This window comes from Danio rerio, chromosome 4 (genome assembly GCF_052040795.2).
Source record: "Danio rerio strain M-AB ecotype USA chromosome 4, GRCz13ab, whole genome shotgun sequence".
In the NCBI taxonomy this organism is placed as follows: Eukaryota; Metazoa; Chordata; class Actinopteri; order Cypriniformes; family Danionidae; genus Danio; species Danio rerio.
Genome location: NC_141024.2, coordinates 50546154 through 50564465, shown reverse-complemented (window position 1 = coordinate 50564465; position 18312 = coordinate 50546154). Strand labels below are relative to the sequence as shown.

General features: G+C 37.0%; 1 protein-coding gene and 1 pseudogene across 2 annotated transcripts; one reads left to right on the top strand and one right to left on the bottom strand.

The window, feature by feature from the left end:
• The first annotated feature begins 1069 nt into the window (after positions 1-1069).
• LOC148682138 (uncharacterized) lies at positions 1070-3198 on the top strand (annotated as a pseudogene). The gene has a single exon (XR_015942620.1). The product of XR_015942620.1 is annotated as an uncharacterized LOC148682138, transcript variant X1 (transcript).
• Positions 3199-4301: 1103 nt separating this feature from the next.
• On the bottom strand, positions 4302-14308 carry LOC148682137 (uncharacterized). The gene is made up of 3 exons (XM_088650740.1): positions 14279-14308; positions 13567-13716; positions 4302-6302 (listed from the first exon to the last, which is right to left on the bottom strand). Exons 2-3 carry the CDS (start codon positions 13649-13651, stop codon positions 5587-5589), a joined length of 801 nt encoding a protein of 266 aa, XP_088506866.1. The 5' UTR covers positions 13652-13716; positions 14279-14308; the 3' UTR covers positions 4302-5586.
• Between the last annotated feature and the right edge of the window lie 4004 nt (positions 14309-18312).

Here is an 18312-nt window from a genome sequence, read left to right as displayed (position 1 = left end):
TTATTGTGAATATTGATTATATTTTAAGTTAGGTTAGGCAATTTAAAAGGGGCTAGCTTTTATAGTGAGAACACATAAAGTCCAAAAGTAGACTAGTTATCAAATAGGCAAATTAGACAGACTTCACATAATTAATCAGATAATAATTTAATGTGGCAGCTAATTTAGTCAAAGTCTTTGAACAATTTCTTATCTACACTGTAAAAACATTATTGTTCTTGCTGCTTTTAGTTAAGGCAACATAAAATGTTAAGCTGTACTAGTTGGCAACTTGTATTTTTGAATTGACAAGACATTTAATGCAGACTGAGCAATACATTTATGGAAAGTTTTGACAAAAAAAAAAAAATATATATATATATCTATCTATCTATATATATATATATATATATATATATATATATATATATATTTTTTTTTTGTACAAAAAAAGCAAAAAAAAATTTGTATATAATATGTAATTATAGTAAATAAAAATGTCAAATAGAAAAATATGTTATTATATTAATGTTAATGCACTAAATTAATGCAGGCTCGATGAGCATAAGAATCTTCTTTCGAAAATATTATCATGGTAATGTGACCAGACTGGTGCTCTACATTAACATTTATTTAAAATGTTATTTAAAAATCATTTTATGTAAATTTTTGTGCTTTAATTCTTGTAGAAACATGGAAAAATTTAGAGGTGTGAGTTCAGTTACCAAATGGAGGCGTGTCCAGAATATACTTCATGATCTCCAAACTACACAAACACTTGACATCAACAACCAAGTGGCTGAATATCTTCTGGCAAATTCTGAAACAGGACAAGATGAAGAAATGAACTGTGATAATATCTCAAATTTCAAACAACACAAACACCAACACTGACCTTGAAAGACACATTGATGATGTCACTGATGATGATGATGATGACAGATTTACAGACTACCTCAGGAATTTCAGCGAGGAAGAAGATTTAGATTTTAGTGACACACAACAGAGGCTCCTTTGATGACTTGCCAGATGAGCTGCGTCAGTGGGTTGTAGAGTGTGGTGTGACACAAAATGCCGCTGACAGCCTACTTAAAATTCTAAACAAACACATCCCCTTACTTCCTAAATGTGTGAGAACTTTGATGAAAATTTCACACACACGTAAAGTCAAAAAAATGGATGGTGGGGATTATGTCCATTTTGGAATATTGGAACACTTGCTCCAAAACAGAAATGCCCTGATGTTACAAACTGACAAAATTAAGATGCAGGTCAATATAGATGGACTGCCATTATTCAAAAGCTCACAGAAGCAAATTTGGCCAATTTTAGGAAAAATTTATTTTGAAAGGGACCCGTTTGTCATTGGTGTCTTCTGTGGAAACAGCAAACCTCGCAATCCTAACCAATATCTCCCAAGATTTTGCAGAGGAGGTTTCCGCACTAGGACAAGGTTTCACTGTGGCTGAAAGGCTGTTTCATCTTTCCCTGGACTGCTTTATCTGTGATGCTCCTGCACGATCATTCATAAAACAAACAAAGGGGCATGGAGGTTATAGTGGTTGCGATCGTTGCACGCAGGAAGGATCTTATATGGGACGGAAAATTATATTCCCAGAAACACATGCCCCACTCAGGACAGATGAGTCATTTACAGAAATGCATGATGACAACCACCACAGAGGTCACTCTATACTCAATACATTAAGTTTGGGAATGGTCACACAATTCATGCTGGATTATATGCATGATGTTTGCCTCGGTGTGACAAGGAAGATGATCAATTTTTGGACCAAGGGCAACCTAAAAAACAGACAGAGCTTCCATATAATAAGTAACATCTCAGAGAGTCTTGTAGGAATGTCAAAATACATACCCTCTGAATTTGCACGAAAGCCACAATCACTCTCTGAACTGGATCGCTGGAAAGCTACTGAGTTTAGGCAGTTTCTTCTGTACACTGGTCCAGTAGTACTGAAGGATATTCTTCCAACACCACTTTACAACAACTTACAATCACTGTCGGTTAGTATCTATCTGATGCTTTCCCCAACCACCTGTGCTCATTACTGTGACTATGCTGATAACCTGGTTAGGTACTTCCTTGAACAGTTCAAACAACACCTTAGCAACCGCCTAGCAACACCTTAGCAACCACCTAGCAACACCTTAGCAGCCACCTAGGAACACCTTAGCAAGCGTCTATCAACACCTTAGCAACCACCTTAGTAACGGCCTAGCAACACCTTAGCAACCGCTAAGGTGTTGCTAGACGGTTGCTAAGGTGTTCCAACGTGGTCGCTAAGGTGTTGCTAGGTGGTTGTTAAGGCATCGCTACGCTTTCTCAAAAGAAAATATTTTTTTTTACCCAAACATGTAAAAAGTAATTGCAAAGATGGCAAAAGCATCTTGCTATATTAAAGTTATTGCAAGACAGAGAGGAGGGTTTTGAAAAGAAAGGAGGAGGATTTAGAGCGGGGATAGCAGAGGTAGAGGGGCGGGGTACGTAGCTGTTGGATCTTGGGGTTTGTAGTTTTTTGTCAGAGGAGGGGATTAAGAAGGGACAGGAAGTGGTCGTGTGCAGATTTGAACAGCAGACCGTGCAGGAAAGATTACAGCATCCTAAAAAAACTCCGTTGTAAACATCTGTATCCAAGGCCCCCCAGTAGAGACATTCCTTCCACTGAGTAACGCGAATAGCGCATTTTGCAAAAAAATTATTTGTGGTAAGTGTGAAAAATGTGTTCCCCCATAGCCTCTTATAAGGAAGGACTGAACAGATGGTTTCTGTATAATGTGCGAATGCTGTGTGAAATTCAGCTAATGAAAGTGTGTGGGTTGGGAGCTAACGGGTGATTTAAGTGTAATAGTGAATTCACAGCAATCCACCTGTTCTTCTGCCAAGGGAGGTGCTATGGGTAAAAGAAGTGTAGAAAGGTCAATGTCAGCACCTGATAGGATGAGGTTCTTGATGGCGTTGGAGATCAGGGGTGGTTCCAGGACTGGAGCATTATGCGGAATGAGAAGGGGTGTGGCTGTGGTAAGGGTGAAGGGGGCCGTGCGGAAGAAATGTGAGTGGGAAGGGTAGACTGTTGGGGAGGGTTAGTAATGGAGTTGGGTGCTTGGTGAAGGGATATAGAGTAGAAAAAGGTTGGGATACTGGAAGAGGGGAAAGGAGTAGGGAGAGGAAGAGCATTAGGATTTGTAGAGAAAAGACTGGGTAAAAATAAGCTGGGTTAAAGAGTTAGGGTGGTAGGATGGGAGAGAGAATTGAGAAGGATTGAGAGTGGAAGGGGTGGCTGGATAAGTAGAGCTGGAGGCCAAGGGAGGGGGGTGGGAAGTCCAATAGTGGCATCATGATCCGGTGGATTGTCCATGTTTTGGAATGTCAAGGTAGATGCAGTTTGTCCGGTTCCGTGGGATTGCTTTTTATTGCCTTTCTTAGTTGCTTTATTTGATGGTCCAGGGAGATTTTGTTTATACGAACGGTTCTGCTGTCCTGAGGGGGCGGAGTTGGTGATGAGATGGATTCATAGTTTTAGTAGTTCTGTTCTGTTTAATTGTTGATATCAAAAATTCAATTGTTGATTTCAACAAGTAAATTGCTACTAGTAAAAATTGGTTTGCCCTCCACACACTTCTCCACTGTTAAATCCTCTCTTCCCTCACACTCACAGTTCTTACTTCTTGATGTAAATAGTGCAGCAGAAACACTCTGTTCCACTTTTACTTTGTTTACTCATCTGCTTACATCACCTTCCCTGCAACTCCACACATTCAATACAATTTCGCAATCCAGCTGGGATCATACACCATTACCCCATGTAGTTCAGTAAGAAATCTTAGGGTGATTCTAGATGATCAGTTGTCCTCCAAAGAGGACATTGCTAACACAGCTCCATCATGCAGAGATGCACAGATCTGACGGTTATTTCTGCTGAGTGTGACATGGCAGGGAAAGAAACAGCATCTGTAAGACTGAAACCATGGTGCTTGACTGAAAAAAGGTGGCCATCGCCAGTCCGTAGGAGAGTCCTTACCCCGAATGGAGTATCTGCGTTTTATATTTTTCATGAAGAATGGAATGTGATATTAAAAGATGGATCAGTGCAGCGGCAGCAATAAAGCAGTTGATGTGATTGTTGGGGTGAAGGAGCTGAGACGAAGGCAATGTTCTTAATTTACCGCTCAATCAAAATTCCTGCTCACACCTATGGTCATGGCTGAAAGGACAAGATCTCGGATACAACCAGAAACATTTTACAAAGTGTTATGAACCGCTTGTTTGAGTAACAACATAAAAGAGAGATGAGCCAATAAAATAGCTTGAATGCTAATTATTTATTATAAATGTAACTCATAGAACAATCAATCAAAGCAACCAACAAATGTCTAGGGATAATTAATAATGAAGCTAAAAACTTAGGGTATAAATCACAACAACACTTTAACTACATGATATAAGTAACGCAAATCAAAACCATGAGGATAAAGAGTTAATGAGATTGTAGGTCTTGACATGAGGACTCCCGAGTAGCCACAGGGTCCTGGGGTAGCTAGCACAACAACTTTTATATACCCATTGATGAGCAATGCCAGCATCCAATGCTTTTGGATCCAATGGATTTACCACATACTCCAATCTGGATTTCTCGTTCAGGGAGTTAGATAGAGAACATAATCCAAAACAACACTAGCTACATGAACACACTAGAGAGTAGAGTACAGATGTATCTGCACATGTAAAAATCACTTGCAAAGAGATTTCAAGCCGCAGAAGTGCTGTTTGCCAGATGTTTATGAAGCTGTTCTTCTTTCAGCCGCCATCATCATTTATGGTAAACGCGACACATTTGCAACCCCACCTACTGAAGTGTAGGAGTGTTGGAAAACTGTATACCGTCACTCAGCCTTTTCAATCATTATTCAGACATGAAACATCCTGTGCACATCAAAAAATGTTTTGCTGCATTCATGTCATGTGTGCAACTTTTTGTCCATGTGTTTCTAAAGCTGCGTCGAATTAGCGAAACTCTGTAGACACTGATCAGATCTGTACGGTTTCTCTCCTGTGTGAATCCTCTTTTGTGTTTTCAGATGTGTTTACTGATTAAACCTTGTCACAGTGTGAACACTTGTACGGTCTCTCCAGTGTGGATTGGCTGGTGCAGTTTCAATTTTGCAGCTGTAAGAAAAGTCTTCTTACATTCAAAGCACATATACTCTTTCTCACCAGTGTGGATCTTCATGTGTTCATTAAGGTTTGCTGATTGGTTGAAACTCTTCCCACACTGAGTGCATGTGAATGGTTTCTCTCCAGTGTGGGTCTTCATATGTTTATTAAGGTCTGATGAGTTACTGAAACTCATCCCACACTGAAGCTGCGGTCACACTAGAGTTTGAGCATGCAAAATTCTGTTGTACAGAGCTGCGAAAAGGGACAGGATTAACCAAGATGATTAGACATTAAAAAAGTGAGCAATTAGTCCATATTTTACATTTCTGCCCAGAGAGGTCATGTTTTGATCTTCGATTGGTCTAACATAGTCAAGTAATGTGGTTTTGCAGGTCAGAGTTCACCAAGCTTGAACTTTGCAAGGCAGTAAACTACGAAACTTGGTGCACTAACCTTTCTGGTTTGACGCATTCACGTGTGTATGAATGGAAGTCTATGGGGAGAAAGGTCAAGTGTAACCGCGGCTTAAGTGGTGGTTTCTCTCTAGTGTGGATCCTCAAGTGTTTATTAAGGTGTGATGAGCAGTTAAAACTCCTCCCACACTGAGTGCATGTGAATGGTTTCTCTCCAGTGTGGATCCTCATGTGCTGATTAAGGTTTGATGATTGGCTGAAACCCTTCCCACACTGAGGGCATGTGAATGGTTTCTCCCCAGTGTGGCTCCTCAAGTGTTTATTAAGGTGTGATGAGCAGTTAAAACTCCTCCCACACTGAGTGCATGTGAATGGATTCTCTCCAGTATGGATCCTCATGTGTTGATTAAAGTTTGATGATTGGTTGAAACTCTTCCCACACTGAGTGCATGTGAATGGTTTTTCTCCAGTGTGAATCCTCATGTGAATCTTAAGATTGTCTTTTCTTCCAAAACTCCTTCCACACTGAGTGCATGTGAATGGTTTCCCTCCAGTGTGGATCCTCATGTGAATCTTAAGATTGTCTTTTCTTCCAAAACTCTTTCCACACTGAGTGCAGGTGAAACAATTTTTGTCTCTCCTTTTCAAAATATCATCAGTCTGTAAATGAGTTTTTTCCTCAATTTTGACATAATGTTTCTCCTCTTTACTGCCCTCATTCTCTTCAATTAGGTCTGAAATAAATAAATAAACATTAGTTAACAATAATTCTTAAAAACTCTCATCAAAAGCTGAAAAGTGAAAAGACACTGGAAATATTGGCTACACACACTGTAATTTTGATGCACATTAAATGTAAAATAAATCAGATCATGTTGTGTTTGGTCCATTAACGTGTACACATTTAAGCAGATGCAATTCAATTAATCTTTATCTTGTGCTTTTGCAATGCAAATTATGTCAAAGCCGCTTAACATAGAAGTTATAGTAAATTTAAACAGTGTCTGTCCAGTTTTCAGCATTTCTTACATAATTGATCATAAAAATAACTTTGGTCATATTGATAAGACAGAGATTAGAAAGCAGTAAATTTTCATTCGTATATATTCCTAATCACAACAAAATGTTTTTCAAAAATTTGTAAAGCAGACAGGGAATACTTGTTTATTCCGTGCCTGACTGGTGAACGCATCAGAAAAAAAAGTTCTGGGGTAACAGCTGAGAATATTTGCCTCACAGACATGAGACACATCTGTACAGCATCTGCATAAAGGCTGAAATTTGAACCTTTCCCCCCTTGTGTGCCGTTGGGTCATTTTTCATCAATTCTGGGTTGATTTTGATGCTTAATTTGGCCAAAACTTTCTCTGAGTTTCAGCAAACGGACTGATATTTGAGGACATCTTATTTTGACATATTCTGGGAAAATGATTTGGAAAAAACAAACAAACAATACACTCTGGACAAATTTACTCCCTTTTCATTATATTCATGGCAGTTTTTTTTTTCTCCATTGGCCTCTATTATAACAAAAATTTTTGACTGCAAAGTCATGACAGCATATAATCATGCATTTATGATTGTTGGGGTTTTCTGTGATGACAGTCAAAAAGGAAATGGGTAAGAGTGTAAAGAAAGAGGAGGAGAGTTGAAGAGGGCAGCATTATGTTGTGTGTAGAATAAAGAGAAGTTGAACTGTTGCAGTGCAGGGACAAGAGTAGAGAAACCAGATCGAGACAAACAGTGTAAACTTAACGAATAGCTGTGAGAAACAAAAAGCAAAAGTATGTATTGAAGCAACAAAGCAAAAACTGCAGTTTTGTTACTGAAGTGCTCGTGACGTCTGTGAATGAGTGCGTCACCAAAAACTTCAGTGCAGTGTGTCCTGAACAAAATCAACTTATCGATTTATCTCGCTGGCATGGAGTCAGCTGCCGAAAGCCTTCATCCGGCAGTCGACAGTGTCAGAGTTTCCTGTTAGACACCCGTGACTGCTACTCATCGGCTGGGTTCGTCGACGCCCTCAACCTTCACATCCACACCTCCACATTCACCATTCCCCTCTCATTTCCCTTGACCAAAAGTTTTTGTTTTCCTTGCCCAAATTCTCTTTTTATTTCTTTTGTTTTGTTTTCTCCCTGTACTATTATCATCATTATTATTTTTCCCCATATTCAAATCTGATGAATCTGCTGGCCTGAAATCATTTGCATTTTTTCCTTTACTTTCATTTGAGTTATAAGTGCTGAGGGTTTTGTGTTTCATTGTGATTATTGTTATATTGTTTGTTTTGGACTTCTGGTTGGAGCAACACCATGTAAAAACGCAAACTGTTGAGGTCCTCACGTGAAACTTGAAATTTCGTTTAATATTGCTCTTATCCTAAATTAAACCTAACCTATACTGGAAAACAAGTGTTTATAAAAGTGTATGAGTCTAGCTGTTCTGAGGGTAATTCAACTTGAATCAGGATGAATAATGGCCGAAGCAAGCGTAGGGAGGCGGAATCCGCTAATAGCCTCCATGCTAGTGCTAACCCTGAAGTGCCAGCTGCATCTAAAAAAAAAAAAAAAAAAAGAGATGGCTCCGACAAGTGATAACAGTGCAGTCCTTCAAGCTTTTGATGCACTAAAAGGTGATTTGATTGCTAAATTGAAGAAAAGGCCATAGCGCAGTCAAATGAACTTTGCAATCAAATTGACCAGCTTCAGACAGAGTTATGCAATGCTGTGGAGCACATTAACGCCAGAGTGGAAGCAGCTGTCTGGTCTGGAGTCTGTGTTGGGTGGATACTTTGACTCTCTTACTACCCTGGAAAAAGAGTTTAGAATCATGAAAAAGGAGCTGGCTCTGCTGAGAGACCTAAGCAAGGATCTTAAGGAGAGGTCTCGCCACTCAAATTTCCACATTACAGGAGTTACAAAGGACAGGAGCACGGCAGACGCGTGACGGAATTTGTAGCTGGCCTCTTGAAAGATACCGTGAACCTCGAGAAGACCCCACTTCTGGACCGGGCACACAGCATTCTCAGCAGCAAACCAGTGGATGAAAAGGAACCGCAACGCACCTTCGTGATTAAAAGCCACTACTTTTCTGAAATTTTTTATATTTTGAAAAAGCCATTAAATTGAAGGAAATAATGAGAGTGCACTGGGCTGTCAAAGACAATACAACTGTTAATGTCACTCTGCGGCTATGTTTTAAATGACCACTATAGCATGTTTGTTGTTGTTATTCCTAGTTCTCAAGTATATTTAGTCAATAATGAGGTAGCTTTGTAGTAAAACATCAAGAGCTGTTCAAATTGTTTTGTTTTATATGTTAGTCCCACAAATGTCAGCTAGTTAAGAGTGGGAGTAGCTGGAAGTGTGTCCAAGTTTACATGCAAGGTTTCAATATTGTGTTGTTTTGTGTTTATAAGTGTATGTGGACCTTTGGAACTTTTAATAAAAACTGATTAGCGGAAAGCAAGTGTCTTGGAGGAGTGTAATTAACAATCAGTTGGGATAAATAATGAGGGCCTAGACCATGTAGGGCTTTATACACAAAGAAAAGGATTTTAAATTTGATTCTTTGTGTCACCGGTAGCCAATGTAGAGACCTCAGAATAGGAGTGATGTGTGCATATTTTGGGATTTTTGTTAAGAATCTAGCTGCTGCGTTTTGAACTAACTGTAGGCGAGCAATCTGAGACTTAGGCAGCCCAAAATAGAGCGAGTAGCAATAGTCCAACCGGGAGGTTATAAGTGCGTGTATGGCAATTTCTAGAGAGTGTGAAGGAAGAGAGGATTTCATTTTTGAAAGAAGGTGGAGTTGGTAGACACTATTTCCCACCACTTTTGAGATATGTTTATCAAATTTTAAGTTCTGGTCTTATGTTATGCCCAGGTTACGTACCTGGGGTGATCTGAACTCCTCCAAGTTACCCAGCCTGGGGCGTTTACAGTCAGACAAATCATTGGGCTCAAATAAAATCACTTCTGTTTTCTCCACATTTAGAAATAAAAATTTCTCAGAAAGCCATGCTTTTACCTCTTCCAAGCATAGTGAAAGGGAGTTCACAACAGAGGACTCATTTTCCTTTTTGAGTGACATATAGATTTGTGTATCGTCTGCATAAAAATAAAAATGCAGGCCATGTTTACTGAAAATAGAACCTAGAGGGAGCATATAAAGAGAGAATAGTGAAGGTGCTAGAATTGAGCCTTGGGGAAGACCACACGTTAACGGTGCCGTGGAGGAGGAAAAGTTACCAATTTTGACAAAAAACTTCCTGTCGGAGATGTATGATTTAAATCATTTCAGCACTGTACCCTTCAGCCCAACCCAGGACTCTAGCTGAGATAATAACACAGAGTGGTCAATAGTATCGAAGGCTGTGGATAAATCCAGCAAAATTAAGGCCACGTGATTAACAGCATTAGTGAGGAGATAGATGTCATTCAAAACTCCTAATAAAGCGGATTCAGTGCTATGGGCCGGCCTAAAGCCAGATCGAAAAGGCTCAGCGATATTATTCTGGGATAGAAATCTTTGTAATTGATTAAGTACATTTTTTTTCTAAAACAGAAAACAGAGCAGATCTGAAAAGTTGAAGAGACATGGTAAGTCTGTCCTTTTTCCATTTATGTTCAGCCTGTCAATATTTTTGTTTTAAAGTACGTGTCTCTAACATTTTCCAAGGTTCAGATTTTATTTTTTGTCTGCATAATTTCAGGGGTGCAGATTTGATAGCCGCTATTTGGCAGACCGAGTGCAGCAGATCCAGATGTTGCTCTGCATCCAGTTCTGATGAAGGGTCATCTAGGCGCGATTTGACGTAGAAATCGGTAAAGCGCTGGTTAAAATTCGAGCTAAAATTGGATGTGTAGATTGTTGACAGCATGGTAGGCGTATAAAGGCAATATGCAATCTTCGTGAGGGATGGCGTAAATAGAATAGGTATGTAATCGGAAATTAAAAATTGGGAGAGTACAATGTTGGAAAGCTTAATGCTAAAAGGAGATCCAGTGTGTGGCCCAGGGCGTGTGTGGTTTTATGTATCCATTGAGTGATGCCGAAGGTTGATGACAGGTTGATGAAATCTTGAGCAAAAGAGTTTGATTGACAGCAAATGTGAATATTAAAATCGCCTACTAGTATGAAACGATCGTCAGAAATTGTCATGTTGCCGATCAGTTCAATGAAGTGCTTGATGAAATCTTTTGTGGAGTGAGGTGGGCGATAGATTATGTCTATGCATAGTGGGCCGTTCCAGTCTAAATGAAGTAGTTGGACTTCAAAGCTATTAAAGCTTAAATCTGGAAGTAGTCATCTTGCCATGTCAAATTTTTATTTTAAAGTTAAAATCTGATAATGTTTATTTACAGGAGTCACATCTGTTGAAAAACGACTATTCTAAACTTAATAGAGGAGGCTATACACAAATATATTATTCTAACTTCAATAACAAAAGTAGGGGAATTGCTGTACTCATTCATAAGAATGTACAGTTTGTTATGGATTCAAAAGTGTTGGATAAAAATGGCAGATACATAATAATCCAAGGTTAACTTTTTAACACGTCTGTAGTCCTGGCCAATGTACAATTTTTCAGAGATTTATTTTCAATTTTGCCTAGTCTCGACAAACACAATTTTATTTTAGGAGGCGATATAAATTATGCTTTGCACCAAATTTTGGACCGCTCTAGCTCTTCGAGTAATACATTAAGTCAGCCAGCACAATGTATCAACTCCTTCCTTCAGACACATGGTGTAAGTGACCCCTGAAGATTTAAATATCCACCTTCCAAGCAATTTTCCTTCTATTCACCTGTGCATCAAACATATTCCAGGACTGACCATTTTCTCCTGGACAAGCAGTTACTTCCCTTAATGTCAGAAGTAGAGTATGGTAGTATTGTTAATTCAGACCATTGTCCAGTCTCACTAAAGCTATATTTTCAAGGCAATGTAATCCCCCAACGTACATGGCGGTTTAACTCAAGACTCTTGGCAGACAAAGATTTTGTAAAATTTATTAATGCTCAAATTGATTTCTTCCTTGAGACAAACGAATCCCCAGAGATAAGTTATAGCATCCTATGGGATACTCAGAAAGCATATATAAGAGGACAGATTATTTCATATCAAGCTAGTGCAAATAAGCTTCACTCAACATCACCCTCCGAAGAGCTTCATAAGAAAAGACTTCTGCAAGAGCAATATGACTCCTTGACAGATGAAAATGCAGAGAATCTCCACATAAGATCACGCCAGATTCATTGTGTACTTGGTGAACGAGCTGGCAGGTTTTTGTGTTACCAACTGAAAAACTCCTCAGCAGCTGGTTTTATAGCAGCAGTTAGTAAGGATGATGGCAGTATTATTACTGATCAACAGGGAATTAATGATCAATTTAAAAACTTCAATAAAACTCTTTACAGCTCTGAGGTAAACAAAATTGAACATATTAAGAGCTTTTTTTAATTATTTAGAATTACCATCCCTCTGTGATTCAGATCAGTTGGCATTAGAAGGACATATAACACCTTGTGTAGTTAAAAATGCAATCACAAAATTGAAAACCGGAAAAGCACCAGGCCCTGATGGCTTCCCGTCCGAGTTTTTAGGAAGTTTACTGCCAAGCTAACACCCCTGTTGTGCCAGTGCTCAATGATGCTTTACAAACAGAAGGAGAACTAGAAAAGCAATAACCTTAAAGGGCCATGAAACCCCCTCGTTTTAGCAGGGTGTTTTCACACCTCTACTTCGGAAAAAGTCAGAAAAGCGGGCGTGTCCAGCTCTGTTTAGGGGGGAGTGTCGGAGGAATTAAAGTGGGATGGTGTGAGAGTGTCTATTTGGGCACGCGCGAGTTTCAGTCAAAATACTTATACGAGAAAGGGATGGTGTATTTTTTACAGTCATTGTGTTTAACCTACATGGACATCTGTAGTTGAATTATTTGCCAGATTATTAAATGTTGGACTTTAACTGCAGTTTGGCTCTTTCATTCAGGGAATTCATTCATGCCCCTCGCGACAAATGCGATATTTGATTCGAGGATCTGCTCTAAGCGTGTATTTTTCATGCAATGTTTGATACCGCACGGCGAATGAGAGAAAAAAAAGCTCCGCAATTCCCGGAAACTTAGATGCACTCGGCAGGTAGCGTCAGAAAGCCGCGTGTGTTATTCCGGTCACAAAATGCGGTGCTAACAAGTTTGCACTCAGTGCAATAGTTAACTTAATTCGATACAAACAAACTGAATAAACAAAGAGCGCTGGTCGCTCACTTACCAAATCTGTAGAGACAGAACAATCACCAGCAACTAGAGCCGCGTCTTTATGAAGAGAAGACTACAAGCTAATAAAAGCTTTAAGCTATAAAAGCAACACTCCACGCTTGTTTTGCCAACACAACGTGGCGTCTCTGGTGTAAACAGTGACACTAATGAATATTAATGAAGTTGCAGAATAGAGCGCGCTGATTGGTTTGAACCAAGCCTTACTCAAGCATTAATGCAACACACTGTAAGACGTAATAAGACACACTCTGGCACAGACGCCCAGTCTGCACGCTGGAATACACGCTATTATGTCATGACCGTGACGCAGCTTCAAAAATTCGTTTCAAACAGGAAGTACGAATTTGCTTGAAATAACGCAAAAACAACCAATTTACACTTTTTAGTGAAATATAGGTGTCCTAATAGTGTTTTTAGCAGTGTGGGACACATATACGACTGTCAACAGCTCAAAAAATGTGTTTTTGGTGTTTCGTGACCCTTTAAGAAGGTAGAGAAAATAGGAGACTAATAATACATAAAAATAATGATAAAAAACATGAGAACAAGTAACAAGAAATAAACTCATTCCTCTTTCAATGAGTGCTAATGTGCATATAAGAGAACTAGGCAGCACACTCAGGGCTTTAAGATGGATTTAATTTAGTATTCTTATTATTAATCTGAATGAGGATGAAATGACTGAGTTGGTCTTTGAGAATGAAAATCAACCTGTTTGTTCCTGCAGATCTTCCTGTTTGACTGTGAATGTTTCTTCAATCTTCACATCTTCACTCTCCTCTTTAATAAACGCCATCTTTATAACAGTGTGGAGATCAGTCGCTTCAGCAGGAGTTTTTCTCTGTGTTTGGACACTTTATCCTGTTTAAAATGAACGAAACAATAAAAATGTTCTGTTTAAAATAAATAAAACTATGAACAGAAACAAAATAACTTCTCTTCAACACTTGCTTCAACAGTTTCTTTATATGAGAGTCATTAACAAACAGAAATCAGACAAGTCTGATCAAGAAACAATAGCCACTGATCAGCAGATTAAAACTAGTACTCCATTTCTTATATATAGTGATGTATATTTATAATGGAATGACATTGCGCTATTCAATCAATTAAACTTTCATTAAAACACTTATTACACAATTTTACTTTATTCAAGTATCTTCTTAATTGTTTTGTTTGTTTTATTTATCTTATTGTCTGTTTATAGCACTTTTTTGCACAAGACAAATTTCCTCTCCGGAACAAAAAGTTTATCCTATCTTTATTCAAAAAATAGACCTCATTACTGTAAGTTTTAGTAAATAGTACTACGTTGTATAAGGGTTAAAATAATATTGTCAACAGGTACATAATTTAGCACTGAATGAAAACACTGAAACTTTAATCAATCGCTTTATATAAGGGTAAACGCTTTAAAACAAACCTTTCTCCAGTTGAATCACAGCGCGAGAGCGGCGCAGGCTTATGACGTCACGAGTCACGCCAAAATAAAAGTCTTTTTTTTTTTTAACTTTTTTTGCCACTTACTCTTAGTCATGAGTCATGACTTATTATATATAGTTTTTCTCTGCGTTTGGGCATTTTATCCTGTTAAAAATTAACAAAGCAATAAAAATGTTCTGTTTAAAATAAATTAAACTATGAATAGTAACAAAATAACTTCTCTTCAACAGTTTCTTTATATGAAAGTAATTAACAAAAATAAATCCAGTAAGTTCGAGCAAGAAACAACAGCCACAAATGAGCTGATTAAAACTAGTACTCCATTTCTTATATAAAGTGATGTATACTTAGAATGAAGTGAAATTATGTTATTTAATCAATTAAACCTTCATTAAGGCACTTAATACACGTACCTTGTTCAATAGTTCTTTTTACTTTGAGTAAAATAGTATTACGTTGTATAAAGGGTTAAAATAATATTGTCAACAGCAGGTACATCATTGGATGAAAAACCTGAAACTTTAATCAATCGCTTTATATCTGTGTAAAAGCTTTAAAACAAACCTTTCTCCAGTTAATTCACTTTTTTTTGTCATAAGAAAAAATATCTAAAACCACATACAAATACAAATAATACCATTAGAAAGAAAGGAAAAAATATTAATACAATTAAAGTATTATTATTAATGATAATAATAAAAATAATAATAATAAAATTGCTAAATTAAACGAATGAAATTAGAATGACACATTAACAAATAACTGTAAGGAAAGCAACTAAAATTGAAAATCTTCTTTAAATACATCTGGATAATATTTCAGGAATCTTAGATTTTTTTAATTCTTAATAAGATAAAGTGATTTTAAGAGGGAAATAAATTCTATTCTAAAATGAACAAAGGATGGGTAATTATTTGTGAATTTTTGTTTGTGAATGCAAAATTTGCCATATAAGATAAAAAAATGTATGATGCGTTCCAGATATTTAGCTTTTGGGTTATTATAATAAAAATTGTCTTTTAGATTAAAGCAATTCACAGCATTGGCAGAAGCAGATATATGAGAATTTAGAAGTAACCAAAATTGCTTGGATATTGGACAATCAAAAACATATGTAGTAGTGCAGGGGTGGCCAACCCTGTTCCTGGAGAGCCACCTTCCTGCAGATTTCAGTTGCAACGCAAATCAAACACACCTGCCTCTAATTATCACGTGGTGTTCAGGTCCTAATTAATTCCTCTGCTTGTTTGCAGAAAGAACAGAAGCTGTCGATGTCCAAAAAATTGTAAATACTAGAATTTACAGGGTAGATTTTATGTAAAAATTTTAAAATGTATTTCTTTTGTCTCGTTGAAAATGCAATATTACCCAGGTAAAAGCCAGGTTCTATTCCAGTCTATATCCTTAACCAAAGACCTCCAGTAAAACTTTCCTCTAGAAGAAATTTTCCTTTTAAATTGTAAAATTTGACGCGCAAAGCTATTGTTAAGTTTCTTATCTAATAGACTAACACCTTCTAAAAGCAAATTTACAGTTAAATGTACAGTGACTTTTAACTAGGTGAACTAAACCGGGTGATATTGCCTTAACAACTTTATTAAATTCATTAGGAGAAGTTGGAAAAAAGTGCTTGTTTGATGATGCAGGAAACATTCTTTCGTGAACCATTTACAACCTACCAAAGGATCCAATTAATATTATTTTTAAACCAACTTTGGAAAAATAATTATTTGTTTTTGATTGTAATATCTCGGTTATTCCATAAGAATAATCGGTGAGGAGAAAATTGTGAACATAACCAAGCTTCCAAGCAAGCAGACATTGCTGGTGGAATTTAGACAAAGCTAAAGATAGCTTGTAGGGAAGATAATTAAATTTAAGAAGAAACAAAAGACTACAGATTTTGTTAAAAAAAAGTAGTTGGGAATAAAAAAAAAAAGACGTTGGATTGGTTAGGCATCTCTTTATCCAACTAATTTTAAAAATGTATATGGTGTCAGAAAAATCTAATAAATTTACACCCCCTCTGCTTTACTATTAAAAAGAGAACTTCCTTTTTTAATTTAAGAGGTTTGTTCTTCTAGATAAATTTCAAGAAAACAGTATTAATTTCTTTGGCCACTTTGTTTTCAACAAATAAAGATAAAGTCGGATATACAAAATGAGAAAGACCCTCTTCCATATAATGACAGGTCCCATTGTAGCCAGGAATTAAGAATATTTTTAGTTTTGCTGATCCTAGACAAAAAAAAAAAAAAAAAAAAAATTCAAGTGCTGTCTCACTAAAAGATTTTTAATAACATAAATAAATAACCATTTCATTGTGGATTTAACAAGGATATCTTCTATATATTCCTACCTCAAATTATGAACAGGCATTATCTCACATTTGGAGATATTCAGCTTTAGACCAGAAACACTTGACATGTCAGAAATTAAATTTAAAGCCTTTGATACATTTGAGTCATCTTTTAGAAATAAAGTGGTGTCATCTGCCAATTGTGAAATCTTAATCTCCCTTTCAAAAACAGAAATTTCTTTCAAATCTTGATTTTGCACAATGCTTAAGAACTAATAAAAACTAATAAAAATGAAAAGGAAGAGATTGGACAGTCCTGCCTAATACCACACAAAATATCAAATCCATTAGAAGTATTAAAATGAACAATCACTGAACTATTGATTCCTTTATAAAACATTGCCATAGTGTTAACAAAAGTTTCCCCAAATCCAAAAAACCTCAATGCTTTAAACAGAAACTGGAGGTCAACCGTATCAAAGGCTTTATAAAAATCAAGAAAAAGAATAAGACCATCTGAATGAATAGAATCAGCATATTCAAGCAAATCCAAAACTAATGTTATGTTATTAGAAACATGGCGGCCTTTTATAAACCCAGACTGAGTTTCAGAAATAATAGAATCAAGATTTGTTTTTAATCTGTTGGCAAAGTCTTTTTTTTTTCAGTATTTTTTGCCACTCACTGTTGCAGTCATGACATAATACATTTCTCCTTCATTTTCCACCTCACACAACATCTGCTATCTCTCTCACATACAAAGATTTTCCACCTCACACAACATCTGCTATCTCTCTCACATACAAAGACTTTCAGTATTTGAAGTTGATCAAACATTAATACAATTTTGTTTAATTTATATTATCCACTAAGACTAAGTGTTGAAAGATTGAATCACTCCTATATGGACGTAATGCGAAATAACATTCTGATGTTTTGCAGTAATTAATAGAGTTCACATACTCTGTAAGACATATTATATTAAAATGATGGGCAAATCTGTATATTTCATTTTGGTTCCTGCCCACGTAGGTGTAGGATTGTCCTTCTACCTGTTGTTTAATCCCCTGAGAACTTTGCTCATCTTCAGAACTCAAATGAAGACACTTTAGATGAAGTCAGAGAGCTCCTTCATCTGTCATAGACAGCAAGAGTCCAGAGATGCTCAAAGTCCAGAAAAGGAACCAAAAACATTTTTAAAACATGTGACGTGACTTTAGTGGTTCAATTGTAATCGAGTTCCAAGAACATTTTGTGTGCAAGAAAATGTTAAAAAAAGCAGCCAGGTCCAAAATGAGAACAGCTGAACCATGTCTGTTTTTGCCTCCGTATTCTCTTCATTTGCATTCAGCAGACGAAACTCAAACAGGTTTGGCTCAAGTAAAGGATGAGTAAATGACAGAATTGTGATTTTTATGTGAACTATCCCTTTAATGCTTCTGTAAGTAAAGGTAAATTAAATATTATTACTGAAGATATTGCTAAAGAATGGCAGGAAACGTGGAACACAGATAATAAGAGACGACAATTCATGTGGAAAAAAGAAAACTCTATAGGCCTATGATGTTGTAGAAATAAAAAAGAAGAGGTTATAATTATAAGGATGAGATTTGGACTCAGATATTATTTATTCATTTTCTTGTCAGCTTAGTCCCTTTATTAATCTGGGGTCGCCACAGCGGAATGAACCACCAACTTATCCAGCAAGTTTTTAC